This window comes from Platalea leucorodia (assembly GCF_965183815.1).
Source record: "Platalea leucorodia genome assembly, chromosome: 9".
Classification (NCBI taxonomy): domain Eukaryota; kingdom Metazoa; phylum Chordata; class Aves; order Pelecaniformes; family Threskiornithidae; genus Platalea; species Platalea leucorodia.
In genome coordinates this window covers 34,938,018-34,965,302 of record NC_138831.1, presented here as the reverse complement: position 1 = coordinate 34,965,302, position 27,285 = coordinate 34,938,018, and the positions used below count along the sequence as shown (strand labels likewise).

General features: G+C 39.5%; 1 protein-coding gene across 1 annotated transcript in view; it reads right to left on the bottom strand.

Annotated features, from left to right (window-relative positions):
* Positions 1 to 27,285, bottom strand: part of THSD4 (thrombospondin type 1 domain containing 4) — a gene marked incomplete at its 5' end in the record, with an annotated part of 307,113 nt that overhangs the window by 252,904 nt on the left and 26,924 nt on the right. Inside the window, one exon of the mRNA XM_082321424.1 lies at positions 17,567 to 17,996. Coding sequence (XP_082177550.1) covers positions 17,567 to 17,996 — 430 coding nt within the window. The remainder of the gene's footprint in view (positions 1 to 17,566; positions 17,997 to 27,285) is intronic.

The following is a 27,285-nucleotide window of genomic DNA, read 5'->3' as shown; positions in this document are numbered from 1 at the left end:
GAACATGAAGACAATTGTCTGCCAACTAAAAAAAGAAATAAGATATATTAAATGTGTCTTGATATCTGTGGCACAAAATATCAGGCAGATTTTTTTATTAAAATGGAATTGATGCTTCTGAAAAACAAAAATATCCAAGAAACTTTAAAATGCAAAATTTTAAAAATTATGTGAAGAACAGCTCTGCAGTAAAAATAGTGCTAGCCAGCTCTAGTTACAGTCCATGACCACAGACAGTACACTATAAATGTCTGGCTTGACGTGGAATGAAAATTAACATCTGTGAATGCAGCAGTATCTGGACAAGTTTATGAGGAACGAGCACCTGTGTTGCTGAAATCTCAGCACTGCCTCAAGCGATGAATTTACACCTACATGTCTGTTGCAATGGAGATTAGGCTTAGTTATGACAATCATCATAAACTACTAACTTCCTTTACTAACCAGAGAGATTCTGAAGCGATGCAGAGTCTAAAGGAGCAAGCAGTACAGGGTCACAGCCTTTCTCTTTTCCCTCACTGCTTTCAAGGGGCTGCCTGTCGTAGATGGAAAAGACCTTAGACGTGTGCACTATACAAAATCATTCTATTTCTGCCCAGATCCCATTCAGCTAGAAACGAGCTTGTGTTTGGAACAAGGAAGATGGTCCGTGGCAGAGCTGCACACCGGGGTGCCTGTCTTTCCAAAGGTACGTGCTGGCTCCCACTACCACGGGTAAGGGAACTGCTACCATCGCAGTCTGGAACTTAAGAACCCTTTTTTCCATTAATGATTTCGGCTTTGCACCAAGAAAGTCCTCTGAATTTAACTAGAAAAGTCTTTGAAGTGTTACCCAAACCTAATCTTTATTAACTTTGCAATGTATCAGACAAATAAGGCACTAAGGCATAATGTGAGAAGTACAGCTATTACTGCTTTACCTTTTTTCCCTTCCATAGCACTTCACAGCTGAAAACACAATATGTCTAACAATGGGGAAGAAAGATCAACCAAACAGATGGAAAAAGAAGTATTTCTGCTTAACTTTACAGGTTTGTGGCTTTTTTTAAGTTAACTTAAGATCTTCAAGAACTTGTAAAAGATTCGACGCCAGCTTCGGTTTTAAATAAAATTTTAGCCGCTCATCCATCCCACACAAGGCACCTATGCTGATCTAATGTGCATGACTGGAAGCATTTGGCACTATAAGCTTAGGAGGGGCTCACCAAAGAGCTATAGTAGGAAAATTAACAGTACAGTTCCTCAGTAGTACCAAAAACGTGTCAAGAAAATCATTCATTTCTGTTTATTGCTAAAATTTTACAAATGCTATTAAAAAAAAACAAAAAACAAAAAAAAACCCAAACAAACAAACAAAAAAATCTGAGAAAAAATAATTGGTTTCTATAACATCTAAGTTTAACAATTAGAAAATAGAAGACAAATACTGAAAACAGACCATGCTGGAACAGAGTATCATCTGGTGTAAAGTGATATGCAAGTATGCTATGGAAGTCAGAGGTATGTCAATTCACACCTGCCAACGATCTAGCTGGTTGACTGTTGCTGGTCTTTTTTTGATCCTGCAAAAGACCAGATGACTATCGACTCATTCCAAAGCCGCTTTTTCAAAATGTAGTTACTATTTTACTGTCCCAAATTTCTCTTAGTGCCCAGTTCCCAAAGCGAAGAAGTACTTCAGTATCAAGACTGGAATGCATATAGGATGTTCTTTACATGATCCCAATCAAGCATCAAAAGCTTGGCATTTGCAACAGAAATCATAACGACTTTGTACCACGGCTGTTCTCAGTCTCAGCAGTGGTATCATTTTTCTATATAAATATGCTGCATAAAAGAATCCACCAAATACAAGAATCCCTCCATTCAAATATCTATTTATAGAAACACTACATAATGCTCAAGGTGCTTAAACTGCACACTATTGCCTCATTTAATGGGAAATCAATGAAAAGTTCTTTCCATTTGACACAACCTGGCTCAAAGTCTGAAGAATGCCTTAACATGGAAGCTTTCAGCCTTGCTGCAGATTCAGTGTCTCATCTGTCTACATTGTTCAAATACACCTGAAAAATAGAGCACGTTTTAATAGTCCTCCTCAGAAAATGTGAGGTTTATGTACTAAGGATAGTTGCTTTAATATAGTAGTAGTAGTAGTAGTATTCGTTATACTAGAAAAATTGGCCACTCCAAAACCCTTTTTGAAAGGCACCACCAGTATCAGCTTTGAAAGACCCCAAGACAAACTCATAATTGATGCAAGTCTAGCGAAATCAACAGACTTAAAGCAAAGATGATATATCTAGCCCTTGTAGTTTGTAGAAGATTATGCCCATGTGATAAAACCATCTACTCCAAGGTTTCCAGCAGTATTTAATTTCATTTTTAAAAAACATTGTTCTTGGAGCAGCCTATTCTTTCTGGGGTGCAGTCTTTATGTCACATAGGTTTCACTACTTTACTCTTTTACTCTACCAGCTTCATCAGTACATGGGAATAATCCTCTACCAGTTTTCTATATGAAAGCCTAATCAATTTAAATGCATTCCATTTAAATGACTGGCCTTTGTGTGGGAGGAGGGACTACCTGAATGGTTCCAGCAGAAGCGACAAAGTTTAGGGAAGTTTCTGATTTGTATTACCATGATATTCCACCATTCAATTAAAAATTCTTATTACAGCAATAATCACAATATTCTTAGAGAAGGATCTCTATTCTAAGTGACAACCAGGCAACAGAAATGTTTATGCAGTGTTATATGAGGCAGAAATGTACAGGCACAAATGTACAGATGTTACATCTAGGGTGAATTCTGCTAAGTCCATTGAGAGAATGCATTTTGTTCTTTCTTGTTTAAAAAAAAAAAAAAAAAAAAAAAAAGACCCACAACGTGGAACAATTTGTTTTCCACAAAAAGTGAACAGTGGTAGAGCACCGTAAATGTAGCTTAAAAATGACTATGAGTTTGCAGGAGCCAAGTGTAACAAATTACAGCATTATTCATATTTCAGAGTTCTTATTTCCATCAAAAATGAGTTTCTGATACAACTCGCTTACACTGTTTCTGCAATATATTCTTTATTCCTAGGTCATACTACTTAAAAGAAAAAAAAAAGGCACCTTAAACTAACTAGCAGATACATTTACCATATTTTATAATGCTTTGGTATAGCTACAGCTGGTAGCACTGTCCATTTACTTATGAGTTCATCAAACTTTAAGCGTTCAGACTAAAACTTTCCACTCCTGGTATCTGTCTTAGTCTCATTTTTGACTGAAGTATTTCATCCAAGAATCAGTCTGAAGGAAAACAAGAGGGGAGAAGTGTTTTATTTTTTTCCCATGCTTGAAATATTCTGATAATTTTTTTTTCAAAATATAAGTGCCTGATTTATTTTAATGAGTGAAATGAAGTCAGACAGGAAAGTGGGGTTTTTTTTGTCAAGAATGCATCTTCTGCCTTTTATATGGAAATCTACCCAAATATATCAAGGCCACAAGATTTTGAAAAAACTGCTGATAATCATACATTGTACACGTTCAGTCAAAACTTACTAAAGTTTTGCAGCTAAGCTACTGGAACAATCTGTTTACAAGAAGTGTGTTCCACATCTGAGGCTAAAAGAGGCTGAGAAGTTTTCCAGCAATTATTGGTATGTGCTCCTGAGGTCTGCATTAGGGGCAGGCACTGGAACTGAAAACAAGACATCTCTCTCTTCTGCTCTTAATAACCCCTTGAGCCCGTTGCAAGCAGCATGGACAAAGCAAGGAAGCAGCCTAATACAAACGCCTGTACCTAAAATGCATGGAATACTTTGGAAAAACTTGGATAAATCTTGGGACTGGGATTCAAGAGATGAGACTGGATGAGCAAGTCAGCTGAAGAAGGTACTGAGAAGAAGAAAGTGAAACTGGATGAAACTGGAAAGAAGCTGGGGAACTTAAGTAGAAGAAGGAGAGACTGGAGACAGAAGAGATGGAAAATATTAGACACGGTACTAAGTGAGAAGTGTGACTGAGCAAGACAATACAGTGGGACAGCTTCTGCTAGAGGGAAGGAGCAGAGATGGGCTGTATTTGGAGGAATGGCAGAAACACCTGTGGTGAGAAAAACCTATGAACACCACGGGAAAGCATTTTCATTGCCCTGTAGTACTAGTAGAGTCTAAAATCCTTCTAGCATTAGCTCAACTGCAATGGTCTGATGAGTCCTGCGAATAGTGACGTATTCACGTGATGGCATTCTGGTTTTGAAGGCGTTTCTGGTTTTGTTTTAAAACTATAAAGTTACATACAGTAAGTCACAGGACATTAAAAGAATGTTTAACCTCAACTTAGAAGAGATTGTCCATGCAATTACTATATAATTTGGCTCTTTTTGCCTGTGAGGTCCATTCTCAACTATATGATTACATACTATTTTTTCCATATGATCTATGACTCATTCAGTGTGCAGAATGGACTTACTCTAGGGATGAACAGGGAATGTTAAGTTAGAAGAGTTATTATATAATCTCTGTCTCGTTCACTGTAGAAGCTAGTAGGTATACAACGGACATACAGAATGAGGAACATGAAAGATGGTCTGCAGTTTCTGGAACTAGCTACTCTACCAGTTTGCGGAAAAAATGTCACCTACGGTGCAATTTACTTAATCCAATCCTTTCTCAGTTTGTGAGCTATGTACTTTCCGTTTTGGGTGTCTGACTGAAATCCTCTGGATCTGATTTGCAGATGAGCTGCCAAATCATAATTACAGTTTTGGCCAATGCAAATTTTGCTTTGACTATTGTCAAGTAATAAATATGATACTGAACACAGAAAAAAAAAATCTAATCCCAATCACTCAACATGGGACATTAAATTATTGAACACTTCTTTTAAACCTCATTCTTCCTTATCTCAGCTCCCTTTCTTACAATAGAGATTAGATCTTGCTATCACACAGCAGCTTTGTGAATGTTAAATCAGACACTGCAGTACTAGTATCAACGACCAGTCCTTAGAGAAGCCATTTTTTCTCATCTTCTGCAAGGAGCACTTTTAAGGCAGGGAATCAAAGGCTGAATAATAAAGAGAATAACATTGAGAAGTGTATCACTAATAACTAAGCTGTTGATCCATGCAGGGTCCCTGGGGTAAAATAATATGTTATCAGGTAATTAAATAATTTTCTTAACACAGAAGAGTTTGCATCATAGAATCATTAAGGTTGGAAAGGACCTCTGAGATCATCAAGTCTACCCTGTTAACCTAACTGCCTGGTCCACCTCTAAACCATGTCCTCAAGCACCACATTCACACGTTTTTTGAACACTTCCAGGGACTGTGATTGCACCACTTCCCAGGGCAGTCTGTTCCAATGCCTGACCACTCTCTCTGTGAAGAAATTTTTCCTAATATCTTATCTCAATCTTCCCTGGTACAACTTGAGCCCATCTCCTCTTGTCCTATCACTTGTTACTTGGGAGAAGAGACCAACCCCCACCTCGCTACAACCTCCTTTCAGGCAGTTGTAGAGAGCAATTAGGGTCTCTCCTCAGCCTCCTCTTCTCCAGGCTAAACAACCCCAGCTCCCTCAGCCGCTCCTCACAAGACTTGTGCTCTAGACCCTTCACCAGCTTCGTTGCCCTTCTCTGGACACGCTCCAGCACCTCGATGTCCTTCTTGGAGTGAGGGGCCCAAAACTGAACACAGTACTCGAGGTGCCGCCTCACCAGTGCCGAGTACAGGGGCACTATCACCTCCCTGGTCCTGCTGGCCACACTATTCCTGATCCAAGCCAGGATGCCAGTGGCCCTCTTGGCCACCTGGGCACACTGCTGGCTCATGTTCAGGCGGCTGTCAACCAGCACCCCCCAGGTCCTTTTCCGCCAGGCAGCTCTCCAGCAACGCTTCCCCAAGCCTGCATTCCCTGCATGGGATGGTTGTGACCCAAGTCCAGGACCCAGCACTGAGCCTTGTTGAACCTCATACAATTGGGCTTGGTCCATCGATCCAGCCTGTCCAGATCCCTCTGTAGGGCCTTCCTACCCTCCAGCAGATCGACACTTCCACCCAACTTGGTGTCATCTGCAAACTTACTGAGGGTGCACTCAATCCCCTCATCCAGATCATCGATAAAGATATTAAACAGGACTGGCCCCAACACTGAGCCCTGGGGAATACCACTCGTGACCGGCCGCCAACTGCATTTGACTCCATTCACCACCACTCTCTGGGCTCGGCCGTCCAGCCAGTTTTTAACCCAGCACAGAGTGCACTTATCCAAGCCGTGAGCAGCCAGCTTCTCCAGGAGAATGCTGTGGGAGACAGTGTCAAAGGCCTTACTAAAGTCCAAGTAGACAACATCCACAGCCTTCCCCTCATCCACTAAGCGGGTCACCTTGTCGTAGAAGGAGATCAGGTTGGTCAAGCAGGATCTTCCCTTCATGAGCCCATGCTGGCTGGGCCTGATCCCCTGATTGTCCCGCACGTGCCACGTAACGGCACTCAAGATGAAATGCTCCATGACCTTTCCCAGCACTGAGGTCAGGCTGACAGGCCTGTAGTTCCCCGAATCCTCCTTCCAACCCTTCTTGTAGATGGGTGTCACATTTGCTAACTTTCAGTCACCCGGGACCTCCCTGGTTAACCAGGACTGCTGATAAATGATAGAGAGTGGCTTGGCAAGCTCCTCTGCCAGCTCCCTCAGTATCCTTGGGTGGATCCCATCTGGTCGCATAGGTTTGTGGGCATCCAGGTGGAAGAGCAGGTCGCTAACTGTTACCTCTTCGATTACTGGCGCTTCATTCTGCTTCCCATCTCCATCTGCCAGCTCAGGGGGCTGAATACCCTGAGGATAACCAGTCTGAGTGTTAAAGACGGAAGCAAAGAAGACATTAAGTACCTCAGCCTTCTCCTCATCCTTTGCGGCGATGTTTCCCTCCACATCCAACAAAGGAGGGAGATTCTCCTTGGCCCGCCTTTTGTCGCTGATATATTCGTAAAAACATTTTTTGTTATCCTTAACTGCAGTGGCCAGTTTAAGTTCTAGATGGGCCTTTGCCCTTCTAATTTTTTCCCTGCATAACCTAACAATATCCTTGTAGTCCTCCTGAGTCGCCTGCCCCTTCTTCCAAAGGTGGTAGGCTGTCCTTTTTTCCTGAGTTCCAGCAAAAGCTCTCTGTTCAGCCAGGCCAGTGTTCTTCCCCGTCTGCTCATCTTATGGCACATGGGGACAGCCTGCTCCTGCCCCTTTAAGACTGCCTTCTTGAAAAATGTCCAGCCTTCCTGGACTCCTTTGCCCTTCAGGACTGCCTCCCAAGGGACTCTGTCAGCCACACTCCTAAACAATCCAAAGTCCGCCCTTCTAAAGTTCAGGGTAGCCGTTTTGCTGACCCCCTTCCTTACTTCTCCAAGAATTGAGGACTCTGTCATTTCATGGTCGCTGAGCCCAAGACAGCCTCCAATCACCACATCGCCCACCAGGCCTTCTCTGTTTGTAAACAGCAGGTCCAGCGGGGCAGCTCCCCTGGTTGGCTCGCTTACCAGCTGCGTCAGGCAGATATCTTCCACACACTCCAGGAACCTCCGAGACTGTTTCCTCTCTGCTGTGTTGTATTTCCAGCAGGTATCTGGTAAGTTGAAGCCTCCCACGAGAACAAGGGCTAGGGATTGTGAGACTTCAGCCAGCCGCTTGTAGAATACTTCGTCTGTTTCCTCATCCTGGTTGGGTGGTCTATAACAGACTCCCACCAGGATATCTGCCTTATTAGCCTTCCCTCTGATCTCTACTCATAAGCACTCAACCTTATCATTACCATCGTTGAGCTCTAGACAACCAAAACACTCTCTAACATATAGAGCTACCCCACCCCCTCTCCTTCCTTGCCTGTCCCTTCTAAAGAGCTTGTAGCCATTGATTGCAGCACTCCAGTTGTGCGGGTCATCCCACCATGTTTCTGTGATGACAACTATATCATAGTTTTCCTGCTGCGCAATGGCTTCCAGCACCTCCTGTTTATCATCCATGCTGCGTGCATTGGTGCAAATGCACTTCAGTTGGGCTATTGATCTCATCTCCAACGCAGGCATGCCACCCCTAGGCTCATCCCTAGCAAGCCTGGTTTTATCCCTTTCCCCCTTCGAATGTAGTTTAAAGCTCTCTCAATGAGGCCTGCTAACTCCTGAGCCAGAATCCTTTTCCCCCTTTGAGACAGGTGAACCCCATCTGTCTCCAGCAGGCCTGGTGCCATGTAAACTGCCCCATGATTGAGAAAAACAAAATTGCACCGCTGGCACACGTTGATGAGGTGAGTTACCTAGGATTGTTGACAGAACTCTAGTTCTGAAAGCTCTAAGCCTTTGCAGGTTTGACTTTGTCACATTAAGAGAGTCCTTTTAGTGGCACTTTGATGCTCAAAGTAAAACTACACACCATCAAAAAAATTTGTCATCAAAAAGTAACCCAAACTGAGGTCTCAAAACAGCTGTCAAGATAATTAGTATGTTTGCTATCTTTAACAAATGATAATGCAAACAAAAATACAGAAAACAGTACATTGCTTGGCTGGGAAATTACCAAATGTTGAAGCCAAAAACCAAAGACCATTGGCCGAAAGAGGCAGGGGATGCTTCCCTGGCTTCTTCCCCCTACAGATCACCCATCGCCTCTCTAATACTGTGGTGACAGATATAAAAAATACAGGATTGGCTTTTCCACAAATATAAGTCAAGAGTTTGAAGATAAACAGCCTTACCAACCTATCACTAGAAAGAAATTCTGTTTTATTAATTACACTTGCATGTCTCTATGTGTGCAATATGCTGCCCGCAAAGGTGTTATTTCTGGACAAACACACAGCACACTTGATGAAGTACTAGCGAAGATGAGACAGAGCACCACAGCCTGTTTGTTTGGGTTTTTTTCTTTTCATTTTTTTTTTAATAACACCACTGCTTTAATTATTTCTGGGGTTTGCATTGTTCTGTATGCAGTTAGCTCTTAACGTATCATATGCAAAAGTCTTATTTAACTGTTCTGGGCACCACAGGGCATGTAGTGCCAGCTTCCATTTTCACCACTTCTGAGGGAGAGGGTTTGGACTACCATCCTTCAACACAACTATTCTGTGGTGAGGCAAAGGAACACACGCTTGCTAGAGGTAATCTCACATTTATGTTTCCTAACTTTCTACATGAGTTTTGGCCATTTGCTGTTTTCAAGCCCTGCTTAAAAATCTAAAATTAAAAAAATCCACAGAACTAAAAACTCTAGCAACAGCATTGCTAACAGACCACTTCTCCTTCAGCACCCTTAGCTTAACTTTGGCAGCTTCTCCTGCATTTCCTTCCTCCTCCGCTCACCTCGGTCAGTACAAGAGAGGATTGGGATTGTACTGGTGGGCACTTTCACTGCAAGTTCCTGTATTCATGTAATTTATGTCCTTTTCCTGCTATCTGGCCTGAAAATGTGCCTTAAACTTGTTCATTATCAGCAGTACTGAACTAATCTCCTAAAAATACCAGGAAAAAATTACAACTTTCATGTACCAAAACAGATGCTGACATCTGACAGTAGGTGTTTTCTATACCTCTAATTAATGGGAATAGTTAACAAATGTTCATAAAAACATTTTTAAAAAATTATTTGTAAATGAATTCAAGGGATTTCCCCTGATCAAAGTTTCTAGACATCTGCAGCTTTCTCTGCTTCGAAAACCTGGATACAATTAAAGTAACATATGAATAAAAAGCAAGTTTCTTGTTCAAATTATAGGAGTGTTGAATAATTACGCACCGGAATTTCAAAGACTTTTGTCAATATGAATTGACAAAAAGAAACAAAGACAAGCTGGAATGCCTTAAAATATCTCCCACAACACTTGTCTATATTGATAAATGACAACTACTCAAATTTACAGTACCCTATTAAACAAATCTACAAATATGTCAGGAACGCAACCGTCTGGTTGCAACTCTGAAGTCACAATTTTCATTGATTAGTTTCCTCTTTAAAACTTGGCACAGAGGTTATGTCTGAACAATAACCAGGCAATGCATCTAAATCACCCTGCAGTCATGTTTTATTGCAGAACAAAAAAAATCACTTCAATTTGACAAGCATCCGAATGAAGTTTCTGAATCACTCCACATTTTAAGTGCTAACGCTGCTATTCAAAACTGATGAAGTGACTGGATAACTGTGGATCTTTTCCCCCTTTCCTCTCCTCTGTGACACATGCATTCCATTTACTCTAAGAATTAGAAAGGTAACTTCTCGGACAATTCCAATTGCTACATGAAACCTACCATTCATAGCTCACCAGGAAGTTAGGAAACAAATGTTTTAGCCAACTGATACACAGTTTGGTTTGATTTTGAGGCACTTAGATGAATTATTAACATTTTTACATCACATTATTACTACACATAAATGAGGCTCTGAATCTTCAGCTATTCTTAGACACAAATTCACTCAACTTCAACCAGTACGCAGACTTCTCCAACTTCACCATGCAACCCATTTAACAGGCTCAGAACTTCAAAATAAACCTCAGAGAAGAAAAATGCAGCTCAATGCTTCCTGAAGTATCGTAAAATACTGAAGTAGTACTGTTAACCATACCTTTTGAAGCACTTCTGTACATTAAAAATCAAGAAAATATATACTGGGAAGTTGACAGAGCCTCTGGAAAATTGAGCTCCCAGAGTGCTCACGCTAAACTCCAGACATACTAATGGCGCTACATGTATATGAATTGGGTCTTATGCTAAAATATGGAAACTGTCTACCACATATAAACACCAAGAACAGACAAGAGAATTCCCCAAGATATTTAGGAGCCATAACATGAAATACAAGAAAGAAGCTGAAAACTTAGGTTGACCACCACAAGGATTATTCGGACATTTTTACAAAAGAAGGGATTTTTACATGGAGAGAGCTTTCACCATGGTACATTGTCCTGCGCTATATTCATAATGGTTTGAGGTACTTCATTTTTAATGTGAAGTTATGTACGGCTACTGCTTCAAAAGCAGTGCTATTGTGTATAGAGTAAACATAATTGCAGTCAGGACGGGCACTCACTACAGATTTTCCAAATTTATGATTGTGAATCCCACTTCTTTCATAACATTTGAGTGGAAAACATGGGTGAAAGGGGTTGGTGCCATTCATTAAAGATCAGAACTCAAACTAGAAGCATGTCACAAAATGCCTCAATCATAAAATTTGTTCTGCATGACAAAAAGCAGAGTTAAGATGGTTTCCTTGATTAATTATGGCAAAGCTGGCATTTCTTGCCTTAAAAAAATATAGTTACTCTATGTATAAACTGAACATTTAAGTTTCTTACTGTGCCTTTCTGATAATTCCCTCAAACATTTTATAAATTTTTATCACTGATACATACTCTCAACCTTTATTTTCCAGTGGAGTATTTCTGCTTTATTGCCTTAAGGTGTTTATTCTATCCTAGGCTCTACTATGTTTTATTTATATCTTATTAAATTGTTTTTGGAGAAACACAGAAATCTCATCATTTCTGTATGATGCAGAGAGTCATCACAAGAACATTACAGATCCCACAGGTCACTTCTCCCTGACCTGGAGAATACAGGCTATGACTGTAGCCATGTATACATTAGCAAATTTTTACCTGCACTTATCCTTTTGGTCTGTGTTTTTATAGTTCTTGGCACAACAGGGCATTAGAGCATGACTCTGGGACTCCTAGATGCTAAATTAGCTTAAAATAACTCAGATTTATTGATCAAAGTAATTGAATTTTCAATTAAAAACCATAAGCCTCTAGACATCAAAATTTTCTGAACTGTGTGATTTTGGCCTTATTATGAACATTTTACTAGATTAGTAAGTAATTAACCTAGCAATAATTAATTTGTGTAAAACAGCTAACTTTGTGTTATGTTACTGCCACAAGTACAGAGCACACTTGTGGAATAAATCTATTTGAGAGAGCTTCTAAAGTTACCCCAACGTATTTTTCCTAATGATTTAAAGCAGACAGTTTCCCGTAATTATTTAAGTTCCAATAAGACCATCATAATGCAAAATATTTCCTAATACAGTGTTCTCAGTTGTTGAAGGGGATGTCATAAAGCCACAGTGCAGAGATACAGAGCAAACAGCTATGGTCCAAGAGCTTTATCCAAGGTGTCTCTATGGGACTCCTGTATACAAGGGACAATTGATCAAACTACGTAGGACATTTTACAAGGGGTATCTCTGTGTCAGTGCCTGGTAAATTAAGCCTGTATTAGCGACAATGCATTCTGAATTAAGATTTATAAAATTCTGCTGCAAATATGAAAACAGTCAAAGAAAGGACAGTACAACTCAAAGTAATGTAAGCTTTTAATAAGTTTCCTATACACCCATGGAATGTCAGACTACCAAACGTACATACAATCCCACAGTGTTTGCAGGGAAAATTCCTCACATAAAGTCAAGGTTAAATTTCCTCAGGAAAAGATATGTCATCATAACCCCACTTTGCCACTTATGTCAAACACCTACTCTATACAAATCTCAAAACGAGAATAAATAAACCACACAGTAGCTCTTTGGGAATAAGAAGGGGCTTTTCAGTTAAAAAAAAAAAAAAACAACACAACTTTTCTTAAAAATACAGAGACATCTATTTGTCTTTACCTCAGTATTTGAGCATCCCAACTACATTAAAGAGTGCACACATCCTTGCAGCACCCCATATCACATCTGAAAAGACCTGTCTGGGAATTACATTTTCTGTTCCATATGAAATTAAACATTTCCACTTCTACCTTTGTTAAAACTTGAAACGTTGGAAATGTTTCATTTTCTATACAGTGGAAAACTTTCAAAAACGCTTGGGCAGAATGCCAGCAAGCTGGTGAAATGGCCCAAGATCCCAGTGCCAAGGAAGCCTGCCAATGCCTACCTATGTGCTTAGGTGACAGAAAAGCACATCAGTTTTTAATGGACTCAACACATTCCTGCAGAACATTTTAATTCTATTTAATTAGGGTTCTGCATCCAAAAAAGCCTTCCAATGGAAAATTTTTAACTCACACCAGTCAAAATTAGTATCATCATCATTAATATTCTTTAGGAAATTAAATATGTTAATTTATCCCATCATGATAGAGCTGGGGATTGGCCCTGAGCCTTTTACCTCACCTCATCTCTTCAACTGTAAAAAAGCTCTTTCCACTTCCAAAATTGTCTTTTCAGATACTTTGCATTCCTTGCTAAGGTACCATTCTCAAGTGCTCTGCACATAGGAGCACAGATCCAAGTAAAGAACTCTTATTCAGAACCAAAAGCTGGATTTTCCATAGCTGTGCTACCAGAATAATAGTATATAAAGCTGAAGAGTCAGGATAAGAAAGTTAAAGTAATCATTGTTTTCTGATCCCATCTGGATACTTCTCCAAAACACAATTGACTTATTGCTAAGGAATCGTCACATAAAATACTGGGAAAGGCAATATAGTCTAACTGGAAACATGACAGTAACCCATGTGAAACAGGGGGCAAGCTAGCAACTGTGAATGGAACTGGACAAGCTCAGCAAAACATCATCCATCAATATCTCATTGAGCTCTCAACAATCAGTCTTTCATACATTTTAGCTTGGTTTTTGCAAATTCATATACAAGGAAAAGTATAAACTTGGTCAAAAACATACCTCAATCCATAGCTAAAAACAATTTAGATTTTACGTCCATTTTGCGTTGCTCTTCGTGGTGAAACTCATATATAAATTTCTCTGCCTATTTTTTCATACGCCTTGCTGCACTGTAACTGAATCACCAAAACAGTCACTATTTTGTTTTACAGGTTTTTCTAACCAGAGCATTTAAGTGGTCGTGATTACTATGTGACTTCAGACTCAACTGTATTGGTGCAATTTGGAAAGCGGGAACTGCAAAAGAGGAGAGGTAACAAGCTGTCAGGATAAGCAGCGCATTCTGACCTGAACTCACCACCAAGGATAACATAGAATCACAGAACAGTTTGGGTTGGAAGGGACCTTTAAAGATCATCAAGTCCAACCCCCTGCCATGGGGAGGGACATGTTTCACCAGACCAGGTTGCTCAAAGCCCCATCCAACCTGACCTTGAATGTTTCTAGTGATGAGGCATCCACAACTTCTCTGGGCAACCTGTTCCAGTGTCTCACCACCCTTATCATACAAAATTTCTCCCTTATGTCCAATCTAAATCCACCCTCTTTTAGTTTAAAATGGTTGGCCCTTGTCCTGACACTACAGGCCTTGGTAAAAAGTCTCTCTCCATCTTTCTTAGAAGGCCTCTTTAAGTACTGAAAGGCTGCAATAAGGTCTCCACGTATTAAGGACAGAGACTTACTAAGACTGAATGTTTCTACCAATAAGACATAATTCACTATACATCTCACAAAAAATAAAATACATCAGATAAAACTGACTTTAAAAAGGAGCACTCCGTATCACCAAATTTACACCGCAAAGCAAGCAGGCTTGAATGTCCAGAACCCTGAAAGCTTCCTTGTGTACACTGCCCAAGCAACCCTCAGCCTGAAGTTAATTTAGAAATATATTCTCACGCATTCAGACACTCACGAAGAGCTAGTGACTTGGCAACACTTCAGACAATTAATAACAAAAAGTGCTCAGTAAACAAATGTTCCATTTGAGTTGCCTCCTTTGTTCTGGTGACAAGCAACGCAAAAAAGTTTGCATTCAAGTTCTACTTCACCCACAAGACCATATAATTCTCTTTCCTTTAATGTAGCGGGAAGTAAGGAAGATTTACTCATCACTCCCCCATTTTGGAGGAATACAGACTACATTTGAGGAATCTTATTGTATTGTGACTAGCTTATGGTTTCAGTAAGATCTGTCGGTACTGTTTGTGTGTAAAAGACAGATGTTCACTGCCTGTTTGCTGCTGAAGGAGATGACAGGCAGCTCTATGTTCGGAGGTGCGCATGTACAAAGCCTATATGCAAGGTGCTGAAGAGGGGAAGCCACTTGTACAATAAGAAAATAGGTTTAACGACCTGCAGAAACACTTGAACAAATACAAGCACTTCCGAGGTTCTCCCTAACCAAAACCCGCAAGTTTAACTTTTATGAATCCAGCTGTCAGTCATGTAAAATGAGTTCAGCTATTAATGAAAAAACAATAAATGTACAATAATGAGGAAATGACCTAATGGACCAAAGCAGATTGACTTAATTTGTTATTAATTAACTGCCCTTAGGAGAAACTGTAGAGGGAGTGGCCAAACACCAGGATAACCGTTAACAGAATACTTTCCTCTCAATAAATGAGATTTTCATTTTTGGTATGCTCCAGGAAGAATTAAAAAAGAAAAAAGAGAAAGACAGAAAAAGATACTGTTCTCTGCATGCTGGCAAGACCACTGGCACATGTCACTGCCGATAAATTAAATTAAAGCCCACGTGCAGAAGCATTTAATCAGGAAGAACAGGCAAACAAAGTAAAACACTGTCGCCCTTGTTTTGCTCTCATCCTGGCCTTTATACTAAAACTGTTCTTAGCAACTTCTTTTTTATAATTATATTAATTACCACATTCTAGGGAGAAAAATAACCCTGAATAGCAATCACAGCTTCTCTGAGGGTAACAGAAACGTTGCTAAATAAAGAATATCACTATGAAGAGTTCCATGCCTGGGAGGAGCTGCATCATCTACAATTTATCTTTGTTATTAAAAGTCTCCTGTAATATAAATGATGATTTCTTTATAACTGCATTTATACATGCAGCAATGGCAAAGATGCAGCAACAGCACGCTCCCCTATTTTTTCCTCTTCATCTATTGAAGTCTTCTGTTTAAATAACAGTTTCTAAAATTAACATGAAAATATTTTCACTCCTTTTCCCCTGCTACCAAAAGAAATTTGCCAATGGCCAGACCACTCATCATACTGACCTGCATGTCTTGTCACTGTCTAATTCACAAGCTCATAGCCCTCTTCTCTGCAGCCCACTTGCCATTTGCAACAGATTTCCTCTACAAACCTTCCTTCTCCATACCTCGGCCATCTGGGCTTGCTCCTTTCTTCTACCGCATTTCTAACTTCCTCACCTCTCACCCCTTGCTCTCTGAAAAGAGATCTTTCCTGGAAATTATTTTGTTACATTTCTTCAGTCAGGCAGAATACTGTCCAACTTTTTGCCTAGACGCAGTAAGGGTTGAAATAAAGACTGGGACGTTTGTGTATCGCTTGGACACCAGTGAGCAAATTCAGCACAGAAAACTTTCCAAATTAATGCCCGTGCACTAAGTTCATATTTTTTTCATTTCATAAATTTCCCATTTCCTTCAAAAAACAGACAGCGTTTTTCAAAAGAGCACTTTGTACCAGAGACTATTCTTAGAGGCTCAAACTAGCCCTTTCAAGTTTTCCATTTCAGACAAATACACTAAAACTTTCTTGACATTCAGTCTCTTCAATCAACTGCTCTAGTCTCAATGGACTTTATTCATAAATAAAGCAAATGTAATAACTGCTACACTAAGAGGCAAAAAGGCAGTCATCTGATTTGCTTGGGTCGTGTTTGTGTTACCCTGATCACATGTTCTGTTGCTACAACTCCACTATGCAGGCTTCCACTAAATGTAACAGGATTTCTAAGACGCAGAAGAATCAGATGTGCACCCACCCAGAAAAATACGGCCTGTTATGTCAACATACTGAGACCACTCTTGAACATTCTGCTTCTAATATCCAGATACAAGCTTCTTCAAGTTTGCCATATTAAGTTAGATTAGTAGCCCAAATAAGACACAAATATTAGGAAGAGATACTTTAGGAAATACTAAAATGACACAGCCAGAAACTGAAAATTTTAGCAGGATGAAAATTGCTTGTGGGGAGAAACAGCAAAACCTCACTAGGCTCCCACATACAATGGGAGACTGCCCCAGAGCATAGAGCTACATCCAGCCAAACATTTTTGAATGAAGTAATAACAGAGTAAGTTTTATTTAAAAATTAACACAGAACAGATTTTCTCTCCAATAAACTAGGAAGCCAAAATCAAAGCATGTAGAGCTTGAATGCTGGTAGAAGTAGCATCTGTCACAGAACGTACACAGCATCATGGAAAGATACTGGAGTGATCTAGGCTACTGGGTGCTGACTCTAAATGCTATTTAGAGCATGACTAGCACTCCCAAAAGGACAGCCTTACCTTATGGGACTGAGAAGTAGGGAGTCTTCATAACATGGTCCACCCCCACTCCATTTTTTTATTTCTTAAATGGAAGAATATTAAACTTGTCTGTGACTCAGTTTCTCCCTCTATCAAATTAGAATTGTATGTATTGGTAGATTTAGTGACTCCTTAAAATCCTTGAAAGTATGGTATTAGGTAACTATAATATTAAGCATCTACTTTCAGTATTCCCCAAGACAGTTTAAAATAAGTTCACAAAAAATTTCGTTAAATTAATAAAAAACAATGTTCAACTTAACTTCTTGACTATGTGAACATTTAGCATACAAGGGAAAACCAATAGCTGTCCAACAAATTAAATCTAGGAAAACCAGACTTACATTTGTGTTGCAGAGTTTATATTGCTTGTAGGTGCCAATGCACACAATTGCTGCAGCCCTTTGAGGCTGGGGCTGACCCTGGGCTGGCGGGTGTGATGCAGACCCATGATGGTTTGAGTCGCTGCTGTGAAACAGGCTTTGAGATACAGGAAATGAAGATGACTGATAAACTGAGGGTCCCAGGACTTGATGTCCAGCCTGAGGCCCACTTTCTTCTTGATAAAGATTCCCGTGTTGAAGTGAAGGACTAGCTGCCTGGCTGTAAGTGTTTATGAGACTTGGACTCTGATGAAATACGTGGTTCCTGGATGACTGTCGCTGCCTCCGAAGCTTCTGAGGCTGCTGACCAGTATCAGTTTGTAAAGGTAAAATGTATGGCACTTTTCCATATCCATACTTTCCTGGACCAATAGGATTTCTGTTTCTGCTTCTAAAAAACAGAGAAAGAGAGAGAAAACAGTTACTGAATTCATAAGTGAAGGAGCAGTTAATTATATGACTTGTTATTTGTCAAAGTTATTCACTGCAAAGCAGCAGGTAACCAGAAATTTCAATCTATTTTACAGAAAATATGTACAAGCTGTAGTCTTGCTTGGTGTATTGGGTATCTCTGAAGAAGTCTACTGGTTGAACTAAATCCTGGGCCCTCTTTGGCTGTGCGTCACATGGGAAGTCACTTAGTGTCAACTAGCAAAGGCAAATGGTTAGGTATAGTATAAAGTAGCAGTTCGGGGGGAGGTGGTTGTTGTTCTTTTAATCCCTAGGACCCTCCTTTAAAATGGAAATTCAGAGAATCAAAGCTGTATATTCCTACAATTCATAACCATGTTTCTGAGGAGCTTGAGATACATAACAGCAGGAAATCCCTACTGTGGATTTGAGTAATGACAGAAGAAATTTGAATTCAGTATGGCAAAGATCATTAAGCATTTTGTATCTATTTAAAAGGCCTCCTGTGGTTCTGCTTCATTTGCTACATAAGAAATAGAAATAGAAATAGGAAGAGGATCAGGAACATCACAATATTACTGAAAGATCTCTGGAAAAGATGACAAATGCAGGAAAATATCCCTGTTATGGTACACAGTTTATTTTCTCTTCTTTGGCCACCAGATTTACTTTTTTTTTTTTTAATATACAAAGTGTGGATTAGCAATATATTTAATTAATAAGTCATGACCCCCCATTTTGTTGTCAGGATAAAAGCCCACCTTTCACTGTACATTACTAAAACATTACACAAGAGCTTGACAGCCGCTAGCACTAATCACAGGAGTTTCAGGTCTGCTCTCTTGCGCACAGGTTTCTCCTTAATTACTGAAGACTCTGTGTTTTGGGCTGTATTACACCTGCACCAGCACTCTCAAACAGCTGGAACTCCCTGGAGGGTAGTTTTATCCTCTGCACACTCACAGCAAGACAATGGACTCAGTCAAAAAAGTCAGCTCCAAATTACAAGTGAAAAATCACAAAGTGAATAATACCACATTTGGGTCACACCATTCAAGAGCGTTAATCCTGGAATTTTATCTGCAAGCAATAGGCTCATTTGCATTTGCTTTTCTTGTCATCTTGTACAGTTCAACATTGCATCACACCTTGACTTTTAATGCTGCAGTCTGAAGAATAAGTTGGCAAAAAAGATTTCTTCCAGTTCAGAGCAATGTATGAATACAGCTGTTTTGGGTAACCTTTGCAGCTCAGGAAGGGAGACACCATTAAAAGAAGGTTATTTTCTTTCTGTCCATAAAATGTATTTACATTTTTTAATATATATAAAATAGACTTGAACTGCAGTGAAAACCAGAGGTTATAAATTGACATACTTATTTTTTAAAAACTGAAGTGTTACAGATGTCAGACAGCCACCAGATCAAAGAGACTTTTCTTTGGCTTTGTTTTTTCTTGTGTTTGTTTTCTTCCCAAGTCTTATATTCTCCCAAGACTCCTGTTACATGGGAACCTGGGAAGTCGTTTACTTAACATTCTAGCTTTATAGCCACGTGGGGCTTTTAATCAATCTTCCTGGCTCAAGGATGTGTGAACAAGAGTGTTGATTTACCCTGGCAGATAAGCGACCAGCACTCTTGAGCTGTTTATACCCGTTAATCTGCTCTGTGACCGTGATGGTCATTGTTGAGGTAGGGTTTTGGTAGTTACAGTAGAGAAAAGTAGTGCAATGGGTTTTGGCATTAAGGGAGGGGGAAAACAGCTTCCTGTAAGTGGACAGGAGAGGAAAGAAAGAGAAATTGCGAATGGGAGTTATTTCAGAAGCTGAGACTAAAACGAACTTGATTTAAATGAGCACAGTTTTGGGTTGCATTTTGAGTTTGGTTTTTTTTTCATAGGCAAATAAATTGATTCTCCCTATGTTGCTGCTATTTTTAATTTTTAACGTAACTTCATTTCTGAGTGAGAGCAAAAACAAACAAACAAAGAAAAATCTTTAAGATTTCTAGTTCTATTCTGCACTCTAAAAACACTTTGATATCATAGTTCTTATGAAGCATCTTAGATTTTGGAGCAAATTGGTTCATGTTGGAAAACAGATACAACAACTTATTTTCACTTGCTTCTGTCTCTAATGATTCTTACAGACAGCAGTTTTCTCAACCTGACCACACCAACTTTGAAGTGTCTGAGATAGAAACCTCGGCAACAGCTCCTGGCATTGAGAAAGTTACTGCTTCATTGCAGGGAGCACAGACTGCATGGGGTGGTGTTTGCTGGGGTGGAGAGAGGGTGGCACGTCTACTTTCAAATTTATCATCTACAGTCAGGTTGCTTGCATCTTTCATCAACAGGAGGAGAAAGCTGCTAATAACTGAGCAATAAGCCACGTGCAGACCAGTGGAATGGTAGGAATATGCCTCTGTCCCAGCCTTCTGAATGCCAAATCCTTTGCAGCAACAAGCACTAGACTCGTCCAGAGAGGAATAGCCTGATGCATCATCCGACCCACCTGGAAGAACTGCTGCCTGGCAAACTAAGAGAGGTCACGCAAAAGGTCAAAAATAAGACTGACGTTTGACTCTTAGTCTCCAGTTCAGGGTCATGAATCAGAACTGAAAAGAACTGAAGGACATGCAAGAAACGGTGACATAAACTAGGACCCTTCAGCGTGGAAAAAATGATGAAATGGGCATATAGTAGTCTTAAACATAGAATGACTAGTATCTGAAAGAAGGACTCATGGTTGAAGGCAGCAAGTGTCCAAAAGCTGCTGGAATCTCAAAATTATTTGCAAAAATTAGAAAAATTTGATTTTGAGGGAAGCCAGACTTTTTTCTTGTAAAATGATTGATCACTGCAACAAACGTACAACGACAGCGCCTAAGAAACAAAAGCAATAACAACATTCTCATACTGTTAGTTCCTGCCTCATCTTGGCTTCTTTTTCTACATTGTAACTTGGAAATGTTGCTGGAATCCCCACTGATGAAGAAACGAGGCACCCTTTCTGGTAGCCTAAGTTTCCAGCACCCTTATGATGACATGCCTCTGGTTGCATCAAGGCCCATGAGGGGCGAGTCCTCACCTTTGCCTCTTCCCCCCTAACAATCAGGGCCAGAATAACCCAAGGCATTGCCAGGTACCACTGAACACACGTTTCAATTTGCTCAGGTTGTGCAGTAATTGTGACCTGGAATTTTCATAGGAACACACTTCCTCTGAAATGGAAGGTTAACTTTTTGTAGCCGGGACCATCACATTTCTTTCAACATGCAAACTTCTGGAAACAAAGTGTAACACAGAACCTCTAATTATTAACATCTTTATCAGTGTTCATGCATTCATTTAAACCAATATTGCCCAGACTGAAACTATTCCAAACACTGTCGGTTTTGCCTTAAAGCATCTTTCATTCAAACTTGGCAACATCCTTATAAATTAGGAATGCAGTTTGTTGCAATGTAATAAAGAAGCTTGTAAAAATAGCTTGGTGGTAATTAACTTTTATAATTCTTGGGGAGTGTCAGGCAGAATTATGATGTCATGCAGCAGTGAGGGAGGGAGTGTTATGTAGGTCCATACACAATGAGAAAACAATGGGGAAAGGGGAATCAGGAAAAGGAAAGTGGGAGGAAAATCAGACAAAATCTACCATTAACTTAATAATCAAATTAAGCTAACCTTGCTGACACTGTTTGCTTTATGCTAAATCAACCCAGCTTTGATCTGCTGGTAGGAGATGGAAGTAGGTCAAGCCCTGATGGCTTGCTGGGAGTTTTCAGTTGCCAGCAGGCCTTTTTCTTACCTGTCATTCATTATGATTACCTATATTCATTATAAGCCACGTAACTCACTCCTCCCCACAGCATTGGCTTGGAAGCTCCTCCTTATTGGTTTGGGTTTTTTTGTTTTGTTTTGTTTTTAAATGCATACTATGATGACCCAGGTCAGAGTTGGAATGCACTCTCATTTAATGCAACAGGTAAAGGAGGAAAATAGAATTAGCAAGTAACAGCACACCCCTAAGCCTTGTGCCTACTTAGCCAGACCTACACTAGAGTGAGATTTTGCAGCATTAGACTTTACATATCCAGGTATGCTAAAAACCAACAGAGTCATCGTTCTTAATGTAGCAGTGGTTAAGAAGAGCATTTGAACAGGATGTTGAGCATGTGTTGCTACAGGAGTGAAGCTGAGTGTATGAACCACAGTCAACAGCTCTCAGACAAACTCTGAAAATCCAGTCTGAGCAAGATCTGAGTTTTAGACTCCAATCTTTCGACAACTTTGACAAAGCTTTTCCAGCAAAGTGTTAGATTCTGTCTTTACAAGTCCATGGTTCCCCAGCATTAATAGAAATAATGACAAGAGTCTGGCAGCAGAATGGAGTCCCATATTTCTCCCACCAGCACAATTCCTAAAATAGCTGTATTTAGAAAGGATTTAATATATTTCCAAAACCTGCAACATGCTGCACTGCACTGACATATCAAGGATATGACTGCATCAATACAAACTCTTCACTTAGCCTATATGAAAACAGCAAAAATGAATAATGTTTAGTTTCCTTCTGATAAACACAGTCCCTGCAGAGCAGATACTGTTTATAATGATTTACTTAGGTATTAAAACCGTAAGTTGGAGCACCGATCATAAGAATGATTGCAGGGTTGAACTCCAATAGGTATGAGAAGTCAACCACTGGCACTAAGATACGAGCACTATCATGCTCAGAACTGAAGCAGTTAAAATAACACTCTACTGCTCATTTAACTATACAATGAATAGTTAAAAATCAAAAGAAACCCAACTCTCAGGGAGAAAACACCAACTGTTTGAAAAACAGGTGACAGGAAAAAGAAGCCTGGGACTTTATTCTGCAATATTACCCAGTGTTTCTCACTGGTAAAATCCAGTGCTCTTTTTGCACATACTTGGGCCCTTGAGGAAGTCACCAATTACATTCTACATCAATCTTTTCAAGCTGAACCAAATATGACTGTATTAGCAGAACAGTCTTGCTAATTTTCCATTGCCTGTAAATTAATGTTCACAGTCAGAAATTTAATAGGTTTGTCAAGTGTACTTCCTTCCCAGGGTCCATCCAGTCCTTAGATGTGCAGAGACAACTTAGGACTGGGGAGAGCTACATTCATATCCTACATCTGTTTCATTTAGAGAAAAGTTCCTCTTCCTAGATCAGCCAGATCAGCTCAGGTAGAGAAACAATATGCTCCCAGGTTTCTCATATTCTAGGCCAGTTAATTTTAGATGAGGGCTTTTGGCTGCATATCTTTATGTCAGTCCAATTTCTGCCACTGCTGATCCGCTTACGTTAATAGAACTATTTAATGTAGGCCAAGCCTTTTATTTAATTGCTTCTAATAAAAAGATACCAATCAATGATTGTCTACAATACTTTGCATGGAGAAAGCTCCTAAATACGCCTTCAAAAATTAGAAGCAACAGAAAGGAAGAAGTACCAAAAAGGCAAGGATATGTAAATGTCACCAGCTCCATCATCTCTTAGGCTCTCTGGTTAAACTGTCTGGTATATCAAATAAACACCTAATAACGAAAAGTTGTTCAGTTCTTTACTGGATTGAAGAAGAGAAAGAGAGAATAAAAAGAGGAAAAGAAGTATTCAGCAATATTTGCAGTCAGTTAGGATGAAGACTACTATGGGACAAGCAAAGGGGGGAAAAAATGCCACCAAGAACAGTGTTATCATCTAAAGGCAAATTACTGCGTAACAGAAAAATGTATGTTGAAAAGCAAGTAGCTGCATTAAGTGTTTCATGTCAGACCATAGCCAGTAGACATCTCTGATCTATTGTGTTCATCTCAAGTTGAGGCATAACAGCTGTTTAATGCAGATCTGGCAATCTTCTTTCTTCAGGCATAATTCTCATAAACACACACACCTCCCTGATGGTTCAGACAAATCTGTTGAGCACTCTGATAACAAAAATGATGGGCCCCTTTAAACTTAAGCCAACCTAAATATATTCTTGAATTCAAAAATACATTTGCCCAGACAAGTATGAAAACCAGGTTTTGTGCTATTAGTGTAAGGATTGTAGCAAACATTTTAAAATAATTATTATTAGCTAGTATTCTTAGTGGTCTAACTATTAACAGTTTCTCTCATGCTGAGGGTAAGTCAGCTGAGAATAGTGAGAACTGGCCCCTCGCTGCATATTTTGAGTGACAAAAAGGAATTTTGTTGTCGTAGCTTTTTCCAGTTTTAGCCATAAGCATACATGTGCCCTGGTCAGCAAATAAATGCATTATCACTGCCTCATAGAGTTTATGCTAAGAACAATGCTTTGAACCTCAAGTGTTCTTAAGGTTCACTACGAATGAAGTACTTTCGGAGCTGATGGGCTGGCTATTTATATGAGTAGAAACCGTCTTTGAACCAAGGATATGCAGCATCTTTAAAATACATAAATAAGATTACAGATTTCCTGGGCCTCCACCTGCTCTTAAGTGCTCTTTACAAAGCCTCTCTCCAAGATACATTTTTCATTTTTTCCCTTTTTTTTCCCTTTCCTTTCTGCTCACATTTCTCCCACCATTCTCTAAACAGAGCTTCCCTGGCTCACTTCCAGCTGAAGCATAACTCGTTTTCTTTCTCTTCTGATGTCAGACAGAATAAAGAATATATTTTACATGAGCTTTGCAGCATTTCATTCAACTTATCTCCTAGTATCAAAATACTTCTTCTCTTGTAAATGAAAACCTGCTAGGTTGAACATTAGCAAAAACTCTCATTTATGACACCACGGAAGACTTGTCCTACTGTTGGAATGTTTTCTTAGAATGAACCTAAAGAAACTGCCAATTTCCCTCATTTTCAACTCACCACCTTTCACTCTGTTTCTCAAGGAGTAATATAATGTTCTGGGAAGTCAAGAGCCTTCAGCCACCAGTTTCACCAGGGATAAGGAGGAAAAACTGCACAAGAATTGCAGGCTTTGTGATATTTTTTCCAAAGTTTTCTCTTGTCTATTGGCAGAAATTATTCCGCAAGCAGAGGAAGACAGTTTTCTTCCCTGTATGCCCAGCCACAACAACCACTGTAATGAAAGACAACAGAATCTCATCACGGAGCATTTGGATAAATGTGAAACCAACGCTTAGCACTTCCTTTAGATTTTGTTGAGAGTTTGGTCGAGTTTGAAGCTTTTTTCAAAATCTTCAGAGGCTTGCTTTACCAACAACGCTGTCCTGCAATTAACAGATAAGTCCTCCAATGCGCTCAGGAAACTCACCTCATCAGTGAGTCTGGTCTAACTGCACGTGTAGCCTGAGGCTGCTCTGGGTGCCCAGGACCCCAGCATTCTTCAGGTGCCTTCCTATTCTTCTCACTTGGGAATTAAGCAGCTGCCTATGACCCAATCTCTGAAGTGTTGCTGGCTGTATTTTTGCCCTATCAACACAGAAATCAATCCACAGCTAGCACCTACTCAAGCTGAACTTAATAGTGATCTATCATCAGAAACAGAGGTTCTACATGCAAGACGAAAGCAGGAGAAAAGAGAGAAGAAATAGTACAAATATGATTTATAGCTTTATTTCCCAAACAATACGTAATAGTGTAACACTGCAATATGTCTTTTAAATTTTACTGATTTGTGCTTTTGCATTGCAGTTATTCATTTCTATTAAAAAAATGCTCCAAAAGTGCATTTCTTTGATTCCCACTAGAAACTTAGTTCTAAAGGAGCTCAGTCCCCTTAGATCCTTATCAAGGCTCTTTAGCTTAAATTTAAGTCCTACTACCCATCATGGTTTTAACAGGACTATACACATGCTTAAGTTAGTAGGCCAAATCCTCTTTAACTAAATCAACTACATATATTCGAACTTAATTAAATCTATTTCTGTGGATAAGCATACCAAGATTTAACCTAGTATTTTAGATCATAGCAAAATATCTATTTAGCAGCATTACATTACTGTAATTGACAGCTTTTAAAGGACACTACCCATTTACATACAGTTCAAGTGTTTAATATAGTTAGCTGTCTTGATTTTGTTTCTGAAGAACTGAAAGTGACTTATTAGCTCTTCCTGCCAGCAATGAAGTTACCGAAATATCACTCTGATATTTAAAATGTAACTAAGAAAAAAATAAAGGGAGACCAAGAAGTCTTTGCAGACACAAAACTTCAAACGGAGAAAACAGGTCCTAATTACATAAGTTTCTGTTAACAGGATAGGTACAGGTATATATATTTTTAATGTACTTTATTATTTTTATTACTCCTAAAATAGTATCCTTAAAATACTTTCAGATATACATTTTTAATCTCTGGCACTTCCTCCATAACTCAAAACTGTAACTGGCCTACAACTGTCCTATTCAATCTTTTACTTTCCAGCCCTCCTGCTGCTTTTAATTTTCTTTCATGTTTTACATATTCTTAGGCACACAGTTAACAAAGTTTACTTTAAAAAGACTGTCCACCATGCATTTTTGGCCCCCTTTTCTGAAGTTTAAATCACGAAATAAACTGTCTTATCCTGGTCATAACTGCTATCAAGTTTACACCTCACAGTATTTTAGCAGATTCTTTCACAAGAATAATTTTATTAAAAATGAATGATTTACTGGTTTGGGAAATATATTTCCATCTTCTCAGAAGGGAGAGCTCTCAACAGTCAGGTTGATTCACATCAAAAGCCACTGTGTAGCCACTCTCAGAACTGTACCATAGCCCTGTGCAGCTTTGCATTCCACGTACTCACTTTTCACCAGCTCTACATCAATCTGGAGAAAATCACTTAAACATGAATGAAAGAAGGGAGCCCTTTGACTCTGTTTTATGTTATGAAAATGCATGCCTATTGGCTGACTGAGCTAGAAAATAGCCTTAAAGCGGTGAGCAGTTATCTTTGTCAAATGTTTGGTCACAAGAGTTAAACCACCCCTTCTGAGAGTGTATCACACATTGGAAAGTGGAACCATCATCACAAACTTCTTTTGCCACATTATAGCATATTATTCACACTTCTTCAGCACATTTCATTGCAATTAAATCGGTGTAGGCATTCACTTCATTTTACTGATTTTCATTATCAAGGTAACTAAACCAATGGAACTAACTAGTTTGTTTTACATTTCTGGTAACTTTGGTAACCACACCATGATTTGTGGATAGTCACTACTTCCCACGTATCATATATGCATACGAGTATTAAAACTATTGTGAGCATATTTGACCTAAAAATTTCAACTGCTAGAAGACACAGAGTAA